The sequence below is a fragment of the Anoplophora glabripennis genome, unplaced genomic scaffold (assembly GCF_000390285.2).
Source record: "Anoplophora glabripennis isolate ALB-LARVAE unplaced genomic scaffold, Agla_2.0 scaffold171, whole genome shotgun sequence".
Taxonomy (NCBI): Eukaryota; Metazoa; Arthropoda; class Insecta; order Coleoptera; family Cerambycidae; genus Anoplophora; species Anoplophora glabripennis.
In genome coordinates this window covers 41,765-61,756 of record NW_019416698.1, presented here as the reverse complement: position 1 = coordinate 61,756, position 19,992 = coordinate 41,765, and the positions used below count along the sequence as shown (strand labels likewise).

At 32.5% G+C, this 19,992-nt stretch overlaps 1 protein-coding gene across 1 annotated transcript; it reads right to left on the bottom strand.

Annotated features, from left to right (window-relative positions):
- Nucleotides 1–278: 278 nt before the first annotated feature.
- LOC108904758 (glycerophosphocholine phosphodiesterase GPCPD1) lies at nucleotides 279–16,315 on the bottom strand. Its single transcript, XM_023455255.1, has 4 exons — nucleotides 16,072–16,315; nucleotides 14,611–15,957; nucleotides 4,272–4,739; nucleotides 279–1,410 (listed from the first exon to the last, which is right to left on the bottom strand). Exons 1-4 carry the CDS (start codon nucleotides 16,093–16,095, stop codon nucleotides 1,033–1,035), a joined length of 2,217 nt encoding a protein of 738 aa, XP_023311023.1. The 5' UTR covers nucleotides 16,096–16,315; the 3' UTR covers nucleotides 279–1,032.
- Nucleotides 16,316–19,992: the final 3,677 nt, after the last annotated feature.

Below are 19,992 nucleotides of genomic sequence, written 5' to 3'. Positions count from 1 at the left end.
AATTTCAAGCCAGAGCTCAATGAACGGAAGAAAATGAATTGTGTATGAACGTTTTTAGCTTCTTATAAATTTTAGAATTCAAACTCGAAATTTCAAGTTTGAGTTTGAAGTCTCGTATTTAAAATCGAAATTTTCAGTTTGAAACACTTGAAGTTTAAACCGAAAATTTTGTTTCTACTTAAAAATTCAAACTTAAAATTCCAATCTCAGAATGTTAAATTCAAACTCGAAATTTTGAGACATATTTCATTGTTTTCCAAATTTCAAAATAAAATTCAAAACCTGAACTCGAAATTTTGGATTTCAAAACAAAATTTCAAATTCGAACTTGAATTTAATGAACGAAAGAAAATGAATTATGTACATTCAATGTTTTTACTTCTGTTTATTTATAAAGTTTGAAATCAAACTAGAAAAATTTCGAGTTTGTGGTCTCATATTTAAAATCAAAATTTTGAGTTGAAACTGAGAGCATTCAAATTTCAAGTTTGGACTTAAAATTTCGAGTTTAAACACAAAATATCAAATTTTGAGACTATTTTTTATTTCCACATTTCAAACTCAAAACTCAAAATTTCAAAACCGAACTCAAAATTTCGCGGTTGTTAAACTTGAGATGTATTTGAATTGTAAATTTCGAGTTTGAATTTGCAATTGAGTTTGCATTCAAAATTTCGAGTTTGAATTTGATATTTCAAGTTTAAAACACAAAATTTCCTGTTAGAAGTAGGAAATTTGAAGTTGAGACATAAATGTTTGTGTCAAGCTTGAAATATCAACTTTATATTCAATTCAAAATTTTGTAAGAAAAAAAATGAAACCGTATGGCCTTTCTACACTTTCGTACGTCTCAACACTTTCATACCTCTCGAATAAAAACCCTCGTCAACAAATTTAAAACGACAAAACAAGTCTGGTGCATATAATAAAAATAACATATAAAATATGACTTTGGCCAGATAATAAACAAAAAAAAGAAGGTACTATTCAATCCGGCTCCGAACCTATCCTCAAGTCCTCCATCTCCCTTAGCTAGCTGGTCCCACTCGAAGTCTCGTAATCCACCATGCGGCTCTCCAGACTCTGCAGAGACGTAGCGGTCGACATGACGTCCCCGATCTGATCTTTAGCCTTGGCGTAGTCCAGCACCCGTTCCTTGAGCACCGGCTGGGGCGGGGGGCTCTGGGGAGACTCGGCGTTCGCCGCCGCCACCTTCAGCAGCTCCTTCTGCGAATCCCTAGCCTCCACCAGGAAGATGCTCTCCTTGACCTCCTTGCCGGAGTACTCGTGGATCTTGTCGTAGATGACGCCGTGCAGGCCGAGCGATTTAAGGAACTTTATGGTGGCGGGGTCGGCGTTCTCGTCGCCCCAGCAGAATATCACCAGGTCCAAGTTGGTGGCGAGTTTTACCTGGAAGGGTCGTAGCGTCAGTCGAATGGAGAGGTTTGATTAGAATTTATTGAAAGGGCAAATTTGCTTTAATTTAAAAATTAATATATTTTTTAAATTTTTGAAAAATTGACGGGAACCAATTTCCAAAATATTCAATGGCGTACAATTTCCAGAATTCTTAATGACGTTATTTTCCAGTAACTCTGCCACTGGTTTCGTCAGCCTGCATCAAGTATCTTCACAAAAATATGTGATATTTTCGAAATTTTAAAACACCCTGTATCTCCAAAACAAAGTGTTCCTGGACATATTTTTAGGAACTTTTTTAGCTGATTTATGACATAGAACTATATCATTAACGCCCCCTAAATTTTCTTAAAAGAAAAAAAAAGTACAAGCAAATGATGGCTCTTTAAACGAGCATTACGCTCATGTGCAAAACAACGCTAAAGGTCAACATCACCTTTATGTATGCCACATGCCAAGGTCTCGACTTTATTTTAAACATATGGGCAGGAATACTGGTTTACACCGGACATTTTCAACTCACGTAATGAAGCGATTTGAATAACCAGATTGCGATAATTTGATAAAAGAAATCGAGACTTCCTCGTTCGAAATCGATAGTTAAGCGAAAGTGAGCAGAGAAATTAAGCATTAGTAAAAAAAAATGCTGAAAACATTGATGCAGAATTATCGAAAACACAGCAAATACCAATATACAGCATGTCCCAGAAATATGTCCTGACGACAGAAAAGTTTTTTATCTGTAAATCGCCATTTTCCAAAAAAACTGCTATTCTCAAATTAAGATTTTCTTAATTTATATACAGAATTTTCAATTTGGAAAAAAATCTATACAGGGTATCAAAGAAAATAAATCTAGTCTGATAACCACAGACTCCTGAGATCAAAATAATCACTAATTACATTAAAAAGTCGTCTCGGTCAAAATTAAAAATATTTGGTGTCTGGAATAAAGCTTTGATCATAAAAACCCCAGCAGATGGTTCGTTTGTCTGTGTTTGGCCACTTTTACCAATTTTTTTTTATCATTTGAGACTCGTGTATAGATAGAATAAAAACGCAATGCGGATAGAGATGTCACCCATTTGCAAGGAAGGAAAAGCCCATGAACATATTATCACGCCACCCACACCCTTAAGCCCGCCACAAACCGGTCAAAAAATTCCTCGAAGAGGGGTCAAACGCATATATGATCTACTTCACCGGCCAGTTCTACTTCATCACCCATTTTCAAGGGAGATAAAGCCCTTGAATATATTTTCACACCATCCGCACATCAAAAAAAGGGAACAGAAAGTAAATCCCGCTTCTGAAACCTAGAAGTACTGAAAATGTTCAAATTTATTCGAAAACTTTTATAAATCAGCAGTTTTCAAACTTTTTGTTTTACAAAACCAGATATTCTAAAACTGTTGGTTGAAGTACTGTTTCTGATGGATATTAAAACAGATTTCGAATGCCATGAAGCATGAACTCCGCAAAACAGCAGTTTTCAAACTTTTTATTTTATACAATTATGAAATCCAAACTGCCACAAACTGATCAAAAACTGCCCCGAAGAGGGGTTAAACACATATATGACCTATTCCACCGGCCACATCTACTTCATCACCCATTTTCAAGCGAGATAAAGCCCTTGAATATATGTTCACACCGTCTGCACATCAAAAAAAGGGAACAGAAATTAAATACCGCTTCTGAAACCCAGAAATTCTGAAAATGTTCAAATTTATTCAAAAACGTTTATAAATCAAGTTTTCAAACTTTTTGTTTCACAAAACCAGAGATTCCTAAAACTGATGGTTGAAGTACTGTTTCTGATGGATATTAAAACAGATTTTGAATGCCATGAAGCATGAACTCCACAAGACGGCAGTTCTTAAACTTTTTATTTTATACAATTATAAAATCCAAACTGCCCCAAACTGATCAAAAACTGCCCCAAAGCGGCGTTAAATACAAATATGACCTGTTCCACCGGTCACATCTACTTCATCACCCATTTTCAAGCGAGATAAAGCCCGTGAATATATTTTCACACCATCTGCACATCAAAAAAAGGGAACAGAAATTAAATCCCGCTTCTGAAACCCAGAAGTTCATTATTTAAAACATGTACAAGCAGTAAATTATTGCTGCAGATGCCACCCCAAATTTGAAAATATTCAAATTTATTCAAAAACGTTTATAAATCAGCAGTTTTCAAACTTTTTGTTTTACAAAACCAGAGATTCTAAAACTGTTGGTTGAAGTACTGTTTCTGATGGATATTAAAACAGATTTCGAATTCCACGAAGCATTAACTCCACAAGACAGCAGTTCTCAAACTTTTTATTTTATACAATTATGAAATCCAAACTGCCCCAAACTGATCAAAAACTGCCCACCAATACCCCCCCCCCCCACTCCCAATGGCCTAGAACCAACCCCAAAAAGGGCTACCTCGATCAACTCTGGACAAGATCGAGGTAGGTGACATGTTTGAGGGGTATATCATCCTCGGAAACAGGGATGGAGGAGAACTGGTAGGTGGAACAGATCAGAGACATGTGCAACCCTTTTTGGGGTTGGTTCTTGGCTATTGGGAAGAACCAACCCCAAAAGGGGTTACAAGCGTCTCTGATCTGTTTCACCAACTAGTTTTCCCCCATCCCCGTTTCTGAGGATGATATACCCCTCAAACATGTCACACTAGCCCCATTTTAACTTCTTTTCTGACACACCCTGTATAAAATCAAGAAAAAGAGTAACATTTTCAAGGATCTAAACAGGAAATTTTATAAACGACATTTCCTCACAAAAATTTAAAAAAATATAAAAAATGGCAAAACTAAAAATATAAAATTCCTTACTAGAGAAGGCTCCCTCAGCAGGTCCTCGGTGTGCACGTTAATCCCTAACATCTCTATCATCACAGCATACTGAGCGGCAGACTTAATGGACCAACACCTCGGGTCGCTGTACTTATCGTAGATCTTGCTCTCCCCCACCGTCAGGAACATGACGGGGTACTTGTTCTGCTTCAGCCGTATCACCTGGCAGATGTCGGGGTTGAAGCCGGAGAAGATGATCCTCCTTTCCCCGCCGTACCGCAGGACCACCTCCAGGATGGTGTCCAGGTACACGTTGAGATCGGTCGGGTTGTACAGTTCGTAGGTGCCGTCCTCCAATCGCATGGTCCACTTAATCTCGATGTTGAAACCGGTGTGGGGGTCCAGGGTCTCCAGGAGCTGCTGCAGCGTGGGGAAGGGCTGGTGGTCGTCGAGGTCTTCGTCGAAGAACCGGGGGTTCTTAGTTTTACCCTCGGACAGGTGGTACACCTTGAAACAGATTAAAAATAAGTTTTCTACTGGAAAAAAAATCATGTCTGTCTCTCGGACGGGTTTTTGAAATTTTAATTTGAATTGCAAAATGAAAAAATATTTAAATTCAGAAAAAAATTGTTTTCAAATCATTTTTTAATATACATACTTAATGTAAAGATTGAGTAAACTTGAGAATGACAAAAAGTGTATGTATGGATAAAAGTTAAATGAAATATTTGAATTTCCTGTTTTCTAAATTGCAGAAGTAATTGAGCATAAGACTTCAAAGGTAGAAAGAGAAATTTTTATAGATTTGAATAAAATTTTAAAAAATTACTAAAAAAAAAGGGCAACTAAAATATTTTAATTGTTTGAGAATGGCTTCCGGTCAGTTTGTAACACTTTTAGAATGAAAATCTTTGGAATAACTAATTTGTAAGTTATGGGATAGATCTTTATAACATCACAAAATGAAAACATGTTAAAAAATATGAGACATTTTTTACTTTTTTTCATTTTGACGTCTTTAAAAAAATAAAATATGCGCTGTGATCGTTATAAAGTGAAAATTTCAAATCTATTAATTTTTGGAATATATTAAATTAGTAATAATTACTGATTTATAAATTAGAAAAAATATTTTGACAAATACTGTCTAACCCACCAAACATTAAGTTTACAGTTATCAAAATCTTGCAATAAAATAGTTTTAACTGGTATATATTTTGTGCAGTTGATTTTTATAAGAATGTTTTGCAAACAAAAAATCATCTAATTTGTGACAAATCGTCCAATCTGGCAACGATGGTAAGGATATTGTCCATATTGCCCTGTGCGGTCAACGCCTTCAGATCTAATAGCTGTTTTACATTGACAATTTATTGATCAATTAATTCATGAAGTCGCTTCATCTAGAAATTGGACAAGTGTAATCCACCAAATCTGCTGTCAAATAACTTCATGAATTTATTCATCAAGTTCTTGACGAATTAGAACATGTTCTAATTTTCGTCAATTTCATCGTGAAGTTCAGAAATACCAACCCAACAGATTTCCAGCCTCAGATCAGTAATGAGGTTATGTTTTTGAAATATGTAAATAATTGTGGCGTCGTACTAGTTTTGCGTTGTTTACTGATTTGTAACTTACAAACACTAATATTTATAATAATATGTGTCAAAACGGTACCGCTGTTGTATCACTACAATTATTAGTGGAAAGGTGACATTTTTGAAATTTATTTGCTTCTTCGATTCGTTGGTAGAACTGATTCATGCGTCAAAAAACTTGACAAGTCTGTAGCAGTATAAAACCACACTGTTTACCAATAAACTCGTGAATTAATTCATGAAGAACTTCGTCAATTTATTCATCAATAAATTGTCAATGTAAAACAGCTTTAAGACTGCGTGCCCAAAAAAGGCAATTTATTCCCTTAAACTATTTTAATAGAGTAACAAAACTAATAAATATAATAGACTTCCATGAAAAATGCGTAATTTGTCAGAGAGCGTTGATCGCAATGCCCCCTAGATCCTGACAGCCAATATACGTCAAAATTTGTGGGCAAACGTCAAGGTCTTAATTGGACTTATCGATAATGCAGAAATCGCTAACAACTTATGCCATCCTATCAGAGTGCCAACGTATACTTAGTGGGTTCCCTAATTTTTCGATTAGTGACGTCATAAACGTAAAATAAAATTTCAAATTGCAATAAAAAGCAAATTACCAATTTAAATCAACTAATTCCTTTGCCAAAAATACCTATTTAAATACCTAATAGCTACATATTTTTAAGAAATAAATGTTTCATTTTCTTTGCTGTTAAAGGAAACTACCCTTTTCAAGATATTTCTGTAACTACTAAGCTTATTAAAAAAAAGTAAAAATTATATATTCGCCCATTCTATGGATGTCCGTGGATGTACTTTAAGAATCGGATGCCCGTTGTATGTACAAGACCCGGTCGCGATATCCCTCGATTTTTTAGGGCCTAGTGATGATATTTATTTATTCAACAATGACAATATTAGTTATAGGTATTCTGCAATAGGCTAGTTTTATTTATCTCAAATCTCAGTTATTTCACCTCATTTACAACAGCTGAGATATCAGGTAAATTATAAGGAGATAATATTTACTCGTTTTTTTATTTGAAATACTTATTTATTTAAAGAACAGGTTAGGCACACGTGTGTATTACAACAGTTCGTACCTTTGGCATGAGTTATTTAAATCTATTCTAATCTGTGATTTGCTGTTATCATCACTGACATTTGTATTAAAAGTTGGTAGGTAGCATTAAACTAGACCTAACAACTGTAACAATTTCAGTTCAAAATTTGACAATGTAAATCACGGTTTAAGAAAAAAAATAGTTCATAGTTATACCTATTGTAGCTGTGTAGATTCAATAATTGAATAGAGGAAGAGAATCAATATTTCACTGTTCAACAAAATAGCCTTGACCTCCCTGATTGTATTGTTTCAGTATGAAATACATATTTGCAAAGTATAGCTGAATTGGAAAACTTCTGCAAAAATACTTTAAAAAAAATTAAAATTGTCTATAATACGAGAAACAACTGATACCTACATAATCCTAAATATATTTGAACGCTAGGAAGCTTTGTGTTATAAAGAAAAAGTTAATACCTACTTATCTAACAAATAATACAGTAAGACAACATTTACAACCCACTTATCATGTACAATTAAATTATCCACAGCAATACTGTTTGTTATTCAATATTTGCATGTAGATAAGCATTCAAATTAGCAGTTATGTACTTATTTATTTATTATGTCTAACAAACTAATAATAAACACGGATAGGCTTTCGAATGTCCCACCAACACCAACGCTTATTATCGTTGGCAACTGTTAAACATTGTTTGTTTTTTTGCCAACACGTAAAATAAAGAAATAGATGTTATCGTTATGTCAAATTGGCCATGCCGATTTAAAAAAAAATCGATGTTAATACAGACATAAAAGAGTCTTGTACTAGTTTAAACTGCTTTCCTATCTTTCTTTACGATAAGCTTCGTATCCCCTACAATTAAATGAATTGACGTCGATTTCCTAGAAACTCACAGGTCAAAGTACCGCACAATGTAAAGATTTTTTATAATTGCTCGTAAATAATATAGAACAAATAGAACTTTGTAACAGAAACTGTAGTGGATTTTTATAAACAATTAAGTTTTCACAAACCAAATTGGTAAAGTATTTTGTATGTTAATACATTTTATATGATCTAAGTTTGTATAGAGACGGTTGCAGAGCAACACGAGAACAAAAAGAGTTGTTAAAAAATCAAATAAAAAATGATGATATGTTTTTCTAAATTCTATTAATCTATTTGTGTAGTTGTACAACATTCAGGAAATAAAGAAAATTATTCAAATCAGCACAAGAGTTTATACAGTCCACTCTATCGAATAACACAAATTATGGGAACACAACGTATACATACATAACATAGCATAACAGATACCTATCTGCAGTAAATTTGTAATAGTTTGCAAACTGTTTTTATTACTTATACACGGTTGTGAACTAGGTATTTGCTAACGGTCGTGGATTTTGCCCTGCAAGAATGGATGTCTATTTAGGCCAGTCAAATTGTCGAAAACCTCGTTTTTTTTTACAAAATTTAGTGTTCAGTAAACAAAGACACGGAAAAATTTGAAAAAATTCCGTAGAATTTTGAATGAACTACTTTACCCCAGCTAAATGTTAGGGTTTAATTTTCAAAATAGGACCTAGAATATTTAATTTGTTACCGACAAATATAAAACAAAGTATAAAAGGAAAATAATTGAATAAATAAATAAACAAAATGGCGTGCAAGCTTCACAAAAAAAGTTTTTTTCATTTAGAAAAAAATATTTTAGACAAAAGTAGAACTTTTTATAACCAAAATTTCGAGTCCAACACGGTGGCAATTGATAAACAAATGTATTAGTTATTGCAAAAAATAACTGCTAAAAATCGCATTTTTTAAACTATTATCTTTAAAACGAACAAAGATCTTTTTACAAAACTCAGAATATGTACTCCTTGGCAAGTAAAATAAGCACATTTTTGTAAAATTGCCAAATATTTCAGTTTTTCAAAAATTGAGTGTTTTGAGTTTATAGTTAAGAGGTGTATGTATTAGTTATTGCAAAAAAAAGGACTAAAATTCGCATTTTTTTAAATTTCTATATTTTTAAAATGGAAATAAGATTTTTTTTACGAAACTTTCAGAATATGTAGTCTAGTCCTTGGCAAGTAGAATAAGTGCAATTTTGTAAAATTGCAAAATATTTGTTAGTTTTTGCAAAAATTGAGTTTTTCGAAAAAAAACCATTTTTTTCAAGTTTCAATAAATTATACAGTAATACACTTACGTGACCAATCTTGAGCTTAAAGTTTTCTCTAACAATAAGAGTTGTACTTTCCTGTGCAAATCGTGCGCGTGTTGCAATATAATTGGAAATATGTCAAAAATCTACCGAAACTTTGACTTCTTTTTTCGGGTCGAAAAATGTAGATTTTTTTTGTTATTGTTAAAATTTAATCGGAATGGCATTATTGCCATTTGAAAGCCGAAATTTTTTCAGGAATACATTATTCTGAAAGTTTCGTAAAAAAATCTTTTTTCGTTTTAAAGACACAGATATTTTAAGAAAATTCGATATTTAGCCGTTTTTTACAACAACTAATACATTTGTTTATCAATTGACATTGTGCTAGGCTCAAAATTGTTGTTATAAAAAGTTCTACAACTTTTGTCTAAAACATTATTTTCTAAAATGTTTTTTTTAATGAAAAACTGCTTTTTTGCGAACTTTGGGCGCTATTTTGAAAACGAACCCCTAATATTCAGCTGGGGTAAAGCAGTTTATTCAATTTTACGGAATTTTTCCTAATTTTTAAGTCTCTGTTTACTGAACTAATTTTTGACAAGTAAAAATCTAATTTGATTGGACGAATTGTTTCATTTCATGTTTTACACTGAAATTTGAAATGACAACAAACTGACAGAGGGAAAACAGGGATTTGTTAACCTCAAATCTGTCGCCAACTGGTTGGATTTTTCTGCTGTTTTCGTGGTTACAGGTTATGATATTGGGCTGTTTTTAAATGTCAGAGCAAAGGAAAAATAGAATTATTTGAATTTACGATATTACCGGTGTTTTTTTATTTAAGATTGTCCATTTATCTATTTCTAAATACGTGCCCCACACAGAAAAAAACAGGAATAAAACAAAGAGTGGACAGGTCTGGATTGGCTAGAATCTCACCAATCCAGACCTGCCCACTTTTAACTTTCCCACACCTTGTCATGTTCTCAGCTAATTAATTTGATCGATAAATAATCGAAATACCCCGCGCGACGTGCTGTTACGTCAATTATTTGTTTATTTTATAAACGGGATGCAGCGTTGAGCGTTGAACCAGTTCAATAGTCCTCCAAAAACGCACAACGTCACTGTCTACTAGAACTAACCGCACATGTTAGATCTTATCGCCAAAAATCAAAAACATGGTCAAAACGAAATGTTATTGTCAATATTATGGATAGTTTTCTACGCATACGTTCAATTTTGCATATACGTATTACTGATATTGACAATAAATCATTTGGCAGTAAATTTACACGTGTGCGGTTAACTCAATAAAACTGCCCATAAATAACATGTAATTCCTTGGGTAATGCCTGGAAATAGCTACAGTGCAATAGTGCAATGTAATTAATGTAAACGCAGAAAGTCGCCAACCTCCCACGGAACGGTATTTCCTTGCCTATAGGTGTTTCCGCTAGATCAAATTTCAAGGTTGCAACACTCCTTTGTCTTATCCGAAATGTAACGTAGATCTTTCTCTGGTCTTTTTAATGTAAAAAAAGAATTAGAGGTAGTCTTTAAAGAGAAAAACAATGCAGAAATTATACTACACGTGTTTGCTTCTTTATGCGCATTACATTTTTTTTTAAGTACGTAACGGCTATTTTTAATTTATGTTCCTTGGACTCGGGACACAAAACATTCGCACCTTGCGTTGAGAGAGAGAGAGCCCATTTTTCACTCAACACACGGCATTTTTTTAAAATCCAAAATTTTTATAGTTTTGAAATATTTTTAGGTCTAGACTGAAAATCTGTAATCTGACATTGTTTCAGAAAGCAAAACGCATATCCTCAGTGATTTCCTCAAATCCAAAAATATCAGCAATAACGTAAATGGTAAAATAAAAAGTAATAGTGACTTGAGAATTATACCACTCATAAAAATGAAAAAAAAACCTATATACTGCATTATAGTGAAATCTATACATATTTATTACTTCTATTACTGCAAAAAAAATAAATACATATTGGTAAGGAAACATGAGACATATATCATTCTTATTTTCAGGCAAGTAAAATATTTATTATAATAATTATGATTTTTATATCTCAGTTGTCAATTAATTATATTACATTGCAAATAACAAACTGCTATCATGCTGACAATGCTGACAGTATAACAAAACAGCTGTGTGAACTGTGGTGAATTGATAGGATGTTTGCTTAGTGCTTGCCTTAATAATTAAATCCTCTGCAAAATATAATTATTGTTCTATTCAGTTTTTAAATTAATTTAAACATATTTAATTATGAGTTACTATCTAAGTAATGCAGACTAGATTAGATTAGATATGTGTTTAAAAGTTGGAAGTAATGTGCGAATATAATATTTGGCATATTCACTACAAATACCTGTTCTTTTCAAGATATAACACTGTATTAAAAATTAAAAAAAAAGAACATGATTTATTTCATAAGTAGCAAAAAAGTGGAGTCGCGTAAATAATAATATTTTTCATTCATAGATAACTTGATTACTTGAATAATTATTGTCTTTATTTTAAAAATAATGTGACAGGTATTTAAGGAACCTAAGCATCTTCGAACAATATTCTATCATTTATCTCAAAAACTTTGCATTCTAGAAATATGCAGCTGGAATATATTTTTGTAAAACCTTTTGTTTCTGTCACAATTGCGACCATAATAGTCAACAAAGAAAAAAAAAAGAATGGGAGCAAAAATGCCAAATATCTATTATGTTATTATTATGTAATAAACCTGAATTACATAAGTATCTTTGTAAGCAATTGAAATTGTTAATTTTATTGAAAGTGCTTCAAATTATAAAATGCAGCTTGAAAAAAAAGCATAGGGGAATTCTCAAATTGTAACAAAATTTTGGCAAATTCCAATAGCAAATCTCTTATTATAAAAATCAGCCATAACGTATTCGGAGTACAACTGATAAGTCCTTTGTTCAAATATCTCGTAATTTGTTTAATATTACTCTCGATACTGGGACAACTAACATAAGATCTATACAAGATAATTAAGTTATTTTTTCCAAAATGTTGGTTAAACGAAAAATCACCTAAAAGAAACTAGACCAGTGAAAAAAAAATTACATCAGTGGTCCAAGAATTTTTTCAGTTTAACTGCTAAACTAAGTTACAGCTAAATCTTAAAAAATTGCAATATTTACTTTTTTTACTCAATTTTTTTTTTATAAAATTTAAAATAAAGTTCCTACTTAAATTTTTTCAGTCGATTGTAGCTAAGCATTAAATTTTGGACAACTTTGTCCATGTAAATTCGTTATTATTTCTAATGGTTCCTGTACCATTGTAGTGATTATCAAATTTGATTCACCCTATATCAATCTAAATCAATTAAGAAAAATATTGTATTACTTTGGCCAACTAAAATTAAAAACAATTAATTCCTACTTACATTTAAAAATATACCTAAGTACATGAGGATTTTTAGGCCATTTATTTTGACCAAATTCAAAATTTCAATAAAAAAGGCATTATTAAAAAAAATCTGTTTTTGAGCATGTAGCATGCAGGACGAATTTTCCACCCATCACCCATCAATGTCCATGATTTTATCAGAAAATTAGAATATACATTTTGCAGTATTATAGATACTTGTAGTTTTAAAATCCGGCTGAAAAATTAAAATCGAACCACCTCCAACGCATCCAGAATTTTGCAAAATAGTGCACCAAAAAATCGAATTGTAATTAAATTGAGCCAAAACTAATGATCTGACAGAGCCTACTTTGCGCACACTTACAGTACATATAATTCACTACTTTTGTGCACACGGAATTTTTGAAAAAACGCTAAATTTTCAGATTTTTCCGGGTTTTCTTCGTTTCTAATTATCCGATCGCATCGTCGACCTCTCGTTTTATTCGTATTTCGATTATCTACAAATTGGTTTCTTTATAGTATTCAGATTACTTCACCCAACTCAAAAAAATTTTTGAATATTTGAAAATACAGCTTTTTTTTTAAATAACCATAACTTTTTCAAAAATTGAGTTATCGGGACGTTTTTTTTTCAAAATTCTTGTTTTTAAATGTACTTTTTGCAAAAAAAATAGATCAAAATTATCTGGACCTATCTTCACTGTTTTTTTAAAAAAACGAAAATTTCTCGATGATTACCATTTTTGATTTTTTTTTTTTAAACTAAAATCTCAAATTTTTTCAGTGGTGTTTTTTCGTTTTATATTTTTCTTTATTGGTTGAAAAAATAATTTTTTTTTTTCAATAATTTAGCCTATTCACATTCCATTTTGAAAATTTTTGAAAATTTATATAGAATCCGAAAATTGAAAAAAAATATTCTATGCAGCGATTGATGACAATTTCAGTCAAAAGAGGATGGTTTCAAAATGATTTATTTGAGTTTAAATAAGTTGCACGTTTTTTTTTAAAGCCCACTGTTCGTCCAAATATGGACCAAATAACAACTTTTTTTCATTTTCTCTGTTTTTGGATGTAGGCAATTTTCAAGAAAATATACAAAAAAATTATTCAAAACGATCTATTTTTTAAAAAAAAAATTGAATTTTTTTCATGCTTACCACTTTCAATTATTTCTTTCATATATTTTTTTTCAATTTTGGGATTCTATATACATTTTCAAAAATTTTCAAAATAGTCACATGAAATAAGTTAAATTTGAAAAAAAAAATTAAGGATTTATAAAAAATGTCAGTTTTTTATAAGAAAAAAAAAATTCAAAAATAGTACCTAATCATCGAGAAATTTTCAATTTTTTTTCAAAAATTAAAAAAAAAACAAGATGGGTCCAAATAATTTTGATATATTTTTTTTCAAAAAGTACATTTAAAAACAAAAGTAGAAAACAAAAACGTACCGATAACTCAATTTTCGAAAAAGTTATGGTAATTTAAAAAAACTATTTTTTTTTAAATTCATAACCGAGTTGGGTGAAAAAATTTGAAAAAATTCTCAGTGAGGTTTTCAATGGGGTAGAAAACAATAAAAAAGTTTCAGCCAAATCGAAAGGGGTCAGGGTTAAAAGTGGTCGATTTGGCGTGGAATGCCCCACATTTACAAAATACAAACATACATTATGCAAAATTTATAGACAAATTTAGTAAATGATGAGGATTGAAAAATGGAAATGAATGGAAACTGGTATGTAGATCCTAAAACTTAAAACGTTTTTAATTCCACCTAAAAAACCACCGAAAATTTCACAAAATTTTTTTTGAGTAGCAGGAGTAATTTAATGTACAAGTTTGAGAAATAATTTAGTAATCCCCACCCCCCTGGTCTCTTTCTATTATTCCTAGTAGTAGTAATTAAATATGAAAGTATTTTAGTGTTTCCCACTTGGGCAAAATTTACTATACCTACACCTCTGTTTATATGAACCTTTCTGTTTATTTGCGATGTAAAACTGCTATTAAATCTTAGCCAAGCGTTTTAATTACGCCCTGTATAAAAAAAATTGAAAAGTACGAAGTTTTTATATAAATACACAAAATGCAAACCCTACCTTCAACAGTCTCAGCTGATTCAAAGTAAGCTCCTTCACGGGAATCTCCAACATGTCGCTGTCCAGCAGGTCCTTCTTCTTCTTCATGGCGATACACACGTGGAAATCATGGTAAATGATCGGCACCATGTCCTTGCTGAGCTGCACGTCAAACTCTACGAAATCCGCACCGTGCTCTATAGCGTTCTTCAAGCTAGCGATAGTGTTCTCCCTGACTTCCGCGCAATTCTGAACTTTATTTTTAAAACTGGAACCCGAGCCCCTGTGGCCAACGTCCAGACCGGAACGGGTCTTCTTCCAATGCCTCGCGTAAGAAATACTCATGTCACACTTGAAGTTGGGCATCGGCCCTATCTGGAGGTATTCTATGTAGATCTGCCCCAGAGGCCGGTGCTTTGTACTGGTAACGGGCAGCACTAGGCTGCCCTCCGAAGACTGCAAAGCAGTCGGTAACAAATAACTGAACCCCGCATGATAAGGTGGTTCGCCCTCGGCACAGCGAGAACTATATATGTAAAGGTCGATAAGGAACGCGATGTTCGCAGGGAAAAGGACCGTAGAATGGAAAATCAACACATCATCCTTTTGAAGTTCATGACCAAACTGCCCCTGCATTTGGAAACTCGGGTCTTCGGCTAGCAAGCTGGCCACTTCCGTGAAGGCATGCCTGGGATTTTCCACGGAATCCTGAGTGTCACTCAGAGACTCCTCCAGAGCCTCGGACATAGTCTTAGGAAAGCCAGGGTTGTGGCGGGTTAAGGTCACGGGTGTTAATTTAATGTTAACCACGCGGTTTTGGTATTTCGGTCTGAAAATCGTCAAAGGATTCTTGCACAGCTTCAACTGGATAATCGTTTCCTTATTTAACCAGCCACTGTCCACTCTGTACGAATTATCGTAATTGCCATACTCGTGGGGCTCATCATGCATCGTGGGGGACTTGGAGTTGGGATCGATTACCCTAGGCATCAAATTAGTCTCCCAACTTCGTACTATCACTTGGATACCAACTTCGATGATCATACAGACACAGTACCTGAAAAACACCCTTTTCTTATCCGGTAACTCTATCTCGCCTGACCATATGTCTGAATCATCTTCTCTCTGCAAAGGGATACATTTTTCAGGATGCCAACCACCCAACTCGACTAAATCCCCTATAACACAAACGACTTCTTCCTTTCTGAGATTAGGAGGGGTCCTAGTGCGAAACAGCCATTTCCTGGGAGGGAACTGAATGGATTGGACAGATTCACAGGAAAAAATCGTTTCTGCCTTGCCAGCCCTTATGGCAGCGTTGCCGGGGTCCTCTAAGAAAAACCACCGCTGCATATTCGCGTCTCCTATCTATAAAATAACACAATAACACAGTACAGTATCACGGGGCAATTTTATATCGACGTGGGCAAGACGTACATTACAATCCCGTCACTTTTCTGAATTAAAGTGTTAAAAATTTACCTTCCGAATGACACAAGAAGACATGACTAGATAGTGTACAATGTCACCTTAACAAAATAAACCTGTACAGGTATATCATTTTTGAGGAAAACTCAGCTCAGCACATTTTCAAACGCGCTTTTACGTTCCACACAACCATCCACTACACACTGCACGTCACTGAAACGATGAAACGAAGCGTTACGAATGCGGCAAACAGCAAACGAATCGCGATTCCACTACCACGGCACAAAATAACGTTGACGCTGCAAAAGAAACAGCTGATTTTCCCTATCCGTGGTGGTAGAAGGTAGAAGATCCCCCTCCATGAAATATCCGCATCATACGATCGTTTTTCCGCGTGATCCGCAAGTCTGCTGTTGCGCATTGCGATTGGCGAAGGCCAGGGTCGGGTCTAAACGATTTTGTGCCCATTTTGTAATAGCTGTTTTACATTGATAATTTATTGATCAATTAATTCATGAAGTCGCTTCATCAAGAAATTGGACAAGTGTAATGCACCAAATCTGCTATCAAATAACTTCATGAATTTATTCATCAAGTTCTTCACAAATTAGAACATGTTCTAATTTTCGTTAATTTCTTCGTGAAGGTCAGAATTACCAACCCAATAGATTTCCAGCCTCAGATCAGTAATGAGGTTATGTTATTGAAATATGTAAATAAATGTGTGGGGTCGTACTAGTTTTGCATTGTTTCTACTGATTTGTTACTTACAAAAACTAATATTTATATAATATGTGTCAGAACGGTAGCGCTGCATGTTGTATCACTACAATTATGAGTGGAAATATGACATTTTTGAAATTTATTTGCTTCTTTGATTCATTGGTAGAACTGATTCATACGTCAAAAAACGTGACAAAATCTGTAGCAGTGTAAAACCACACTGTTTACCAATAAATTCGTGAATTAATTCATGAAGAACTTCGTCAATTTCATGAATAAATTTCAATGTAAAACAGCTATAAGTTACAAGAATACTCACTAACATCAATTTTATTTCTTAAAAGAAAATGACTGAATCCTCAATTTTTTGTTAATTTGAATAGGCTCTTCGAAGTAACTATCTTTAGCGCAATCGCCTGAAGGTCTGATGAAATTTTTTCTCTTTAACATTTGCAAATACGCATTTACGAATACAGGAAGAGGGTTCATTTTTATTTTATATACCTGTATACATAGTATTAAAAACTAAATAATGTTTGTTGTTTTCTGCAACAGCCATTATATATTTCATAAATGTCAATTGTATTCTTTTATTGTGTATGTTTTATTAATTTGTGCCTGGATGAAGGTTATTGTTCGTTATGTTTTTTTTTGTATAGTTGCGTGTGTGATATTTTTTTGCTTAGATTAGGTTTTTGTTAGGTGGAATTAGCTTAATTTAGGTCGGGTTAAGTTAGATTAGATTAGATTAAATTATGTAAGTACCTATACGTATTTTTAACGAAAATTTTGCATTACAATTTTGTATTTATACCTCTACTTATATCTTTATTTTTCTTCAACCATCCTCACTTTTTTGTCTTTATATTACTTCTTTAATAAAAAAAACTTATTTTTTATTTGGAAAAATTTGTTATTTTTAATTGCCCTAAAGTGTTACAACTCTAGAATATTTAATAACCTTATAAAAAGTCATAACGCCATTTTTTGATACATTCGTAAAATGTTATGCCCCGGACCTGAATTTGTACTCAATTTAAAGCTACGACACAATCACGCCACTTTTTAGTAGTGCTTAAAATTTATTTAAAATCATTTCAAGAGGTTTAAATTTTGTCCTAATTTAAGAGCGCAAATTTTTAAATATAACTAGGTTGGCTAGATACATCTATTACAAGTTATTTGTAAAGAAAAGCATTATAAACAGAATCGTGTGAATATAAATAAAACAGAACATTAAATATTAGTTATTTATTAAACCATTCAAATATTGAACCAAAGATTAAAACTTATCTATGTATTTAACTATAAAATCTTTTAGAAACATGAGAAGAATATACAATAATTAGGTTTTTACTATACAGGGTGTCCCAGAATATGTGGGCAATCTCTCGAATCTATACAGGGGGCGTTAAAATAACAAGCTCTCTACAAAAATTTTCCCTAGAGGGGCCCCCTACAAAGATACAGGCCCCTAAAGGACAATCCTGAAATTCAATTTTTTTTAATAACTTTTAAAATACTTCTCAAAATGAACCTTTTCAGGTAAAATTATAAAATATCTACGTAATTATTATAATTATTATTATAAAGTATAAAAAGTAAGTTATTTTTGTAATAATAAAGCAAGTAATCACCTTACCTATTACTAAAGTATTACATGTCTCGACCGTCCTTTTTTTGTGAACTTGAAATTATCACATATACAGGGTGTTTCAGGGGGTGATAGTACGACAAAACATAAGAATTTTTTGTCTTATGAACTATATGTATATCTCCTCTTGTTTTCGAGATTCAGAGCGACAAAATAAAATATTTTAAATAGAATTTTTACGAAAATTTCCAAACGGTGCGAAATATTTTTATGAAATTTAGTATTCCGAGGTTTTTAAGGACGCCAAATACGCTGGTCTAATTATTTTTTGGATATTTTATGGAGGTCGCTAGTTCTACTACATTCGTATTACATTTTAAGTTCCAATTTTTTTGAGGTTAGGTTTTTTAGCATTAGGGCTCCAATTTCTAATGTAGGTACAATTTTATTTTCTAAAAATAATGTACTCTTGTTAGAACTTCCTAATAAAGGCGGTTTTCGAGATACAAGGCTTTTAATTGAACTCTTACAATATTACGGTGTAGAAAATAAGTGACTTTTCTCAAAGTAGGCTTACGTCAAAACTTATTGATGGATGTCTCATAAACAACGCAGACGTTCTTAGTAATATTTTAAACTCTAATTAACTTTATATCAAAATTTTAGTGACTGTAATTAATCATTACTAACTACTTACAGTCACTAACAATCAGTAAAATTTTGATGTAGTTAATTAGAGTTTAAAATATTACTGAGAATGTATGCGTTGTTTATGAGACATGCATCAATAAGTTTTGACATAAAGCCTACTTTGAGAAAAGTAATATTGTACGAGTTCAATTAAAAGCCATTTTTTCTCGAAAATCGTCCACATTAGGAAGTTCTAACAAGAGTACATTATTTTTAGAAAATAAAATTGTACATTAGAAATTCCAGCCCGAATGCTGTATTAATTTTAAACATCCTCTATCTCGAACGCATGTTTAGACGATCTCGTTATAATTTGCCATTAAAAATTCGACAAGCATACAGGGTGTTTATTAAGTACTTGTATAAACTTCAAGGGGTGATTCTTTGTGATTCTAAACGCAAAATTTATAAAAAAAAACATAGGTCCGGTAATTCTTCGTTTTTAAGGTACGGGGTGTCAATTTTTTTTAAGAAATGGTTTTTCGCAAAAATCTTAATAATCCTTTAGCCGATTTTGTTGAAATTTGGCAGTTATTTATGGTAGAAAGGGGCTAATTTAGCCCTATCTAGAATAAAATTGTTAAGACCAGTGGCGTCCCGGGAGGCACCTTAACCTATATTTTTGAAAAAACTGACTTTTTTAAAACATTTATAAATTTTTCGCTACATACATATAACTTTTTTGTCACTTGAATTTTTTTCGTACCTTGCTTCTTTTTTTGGGGAAAAAATTCACTTTATTGTATGTGCATAGACAACAAAAAAAAATTTTTTAATTGTTAATAAATCACAGAAATTTTTTTTAGCTACTACTAATTTTTATTACTTCTAAGACTATGATATGGAAAAAAATAACAGATACACCCCAGTTTTTGAAAGTCTGGTAGTTTAATTGTTCATTGTTGTCCTAGTGTCAAGCAATAAAGTGATTTTTATTTTTTTCTCCAAAAAGGAAGCAAGATACGAAA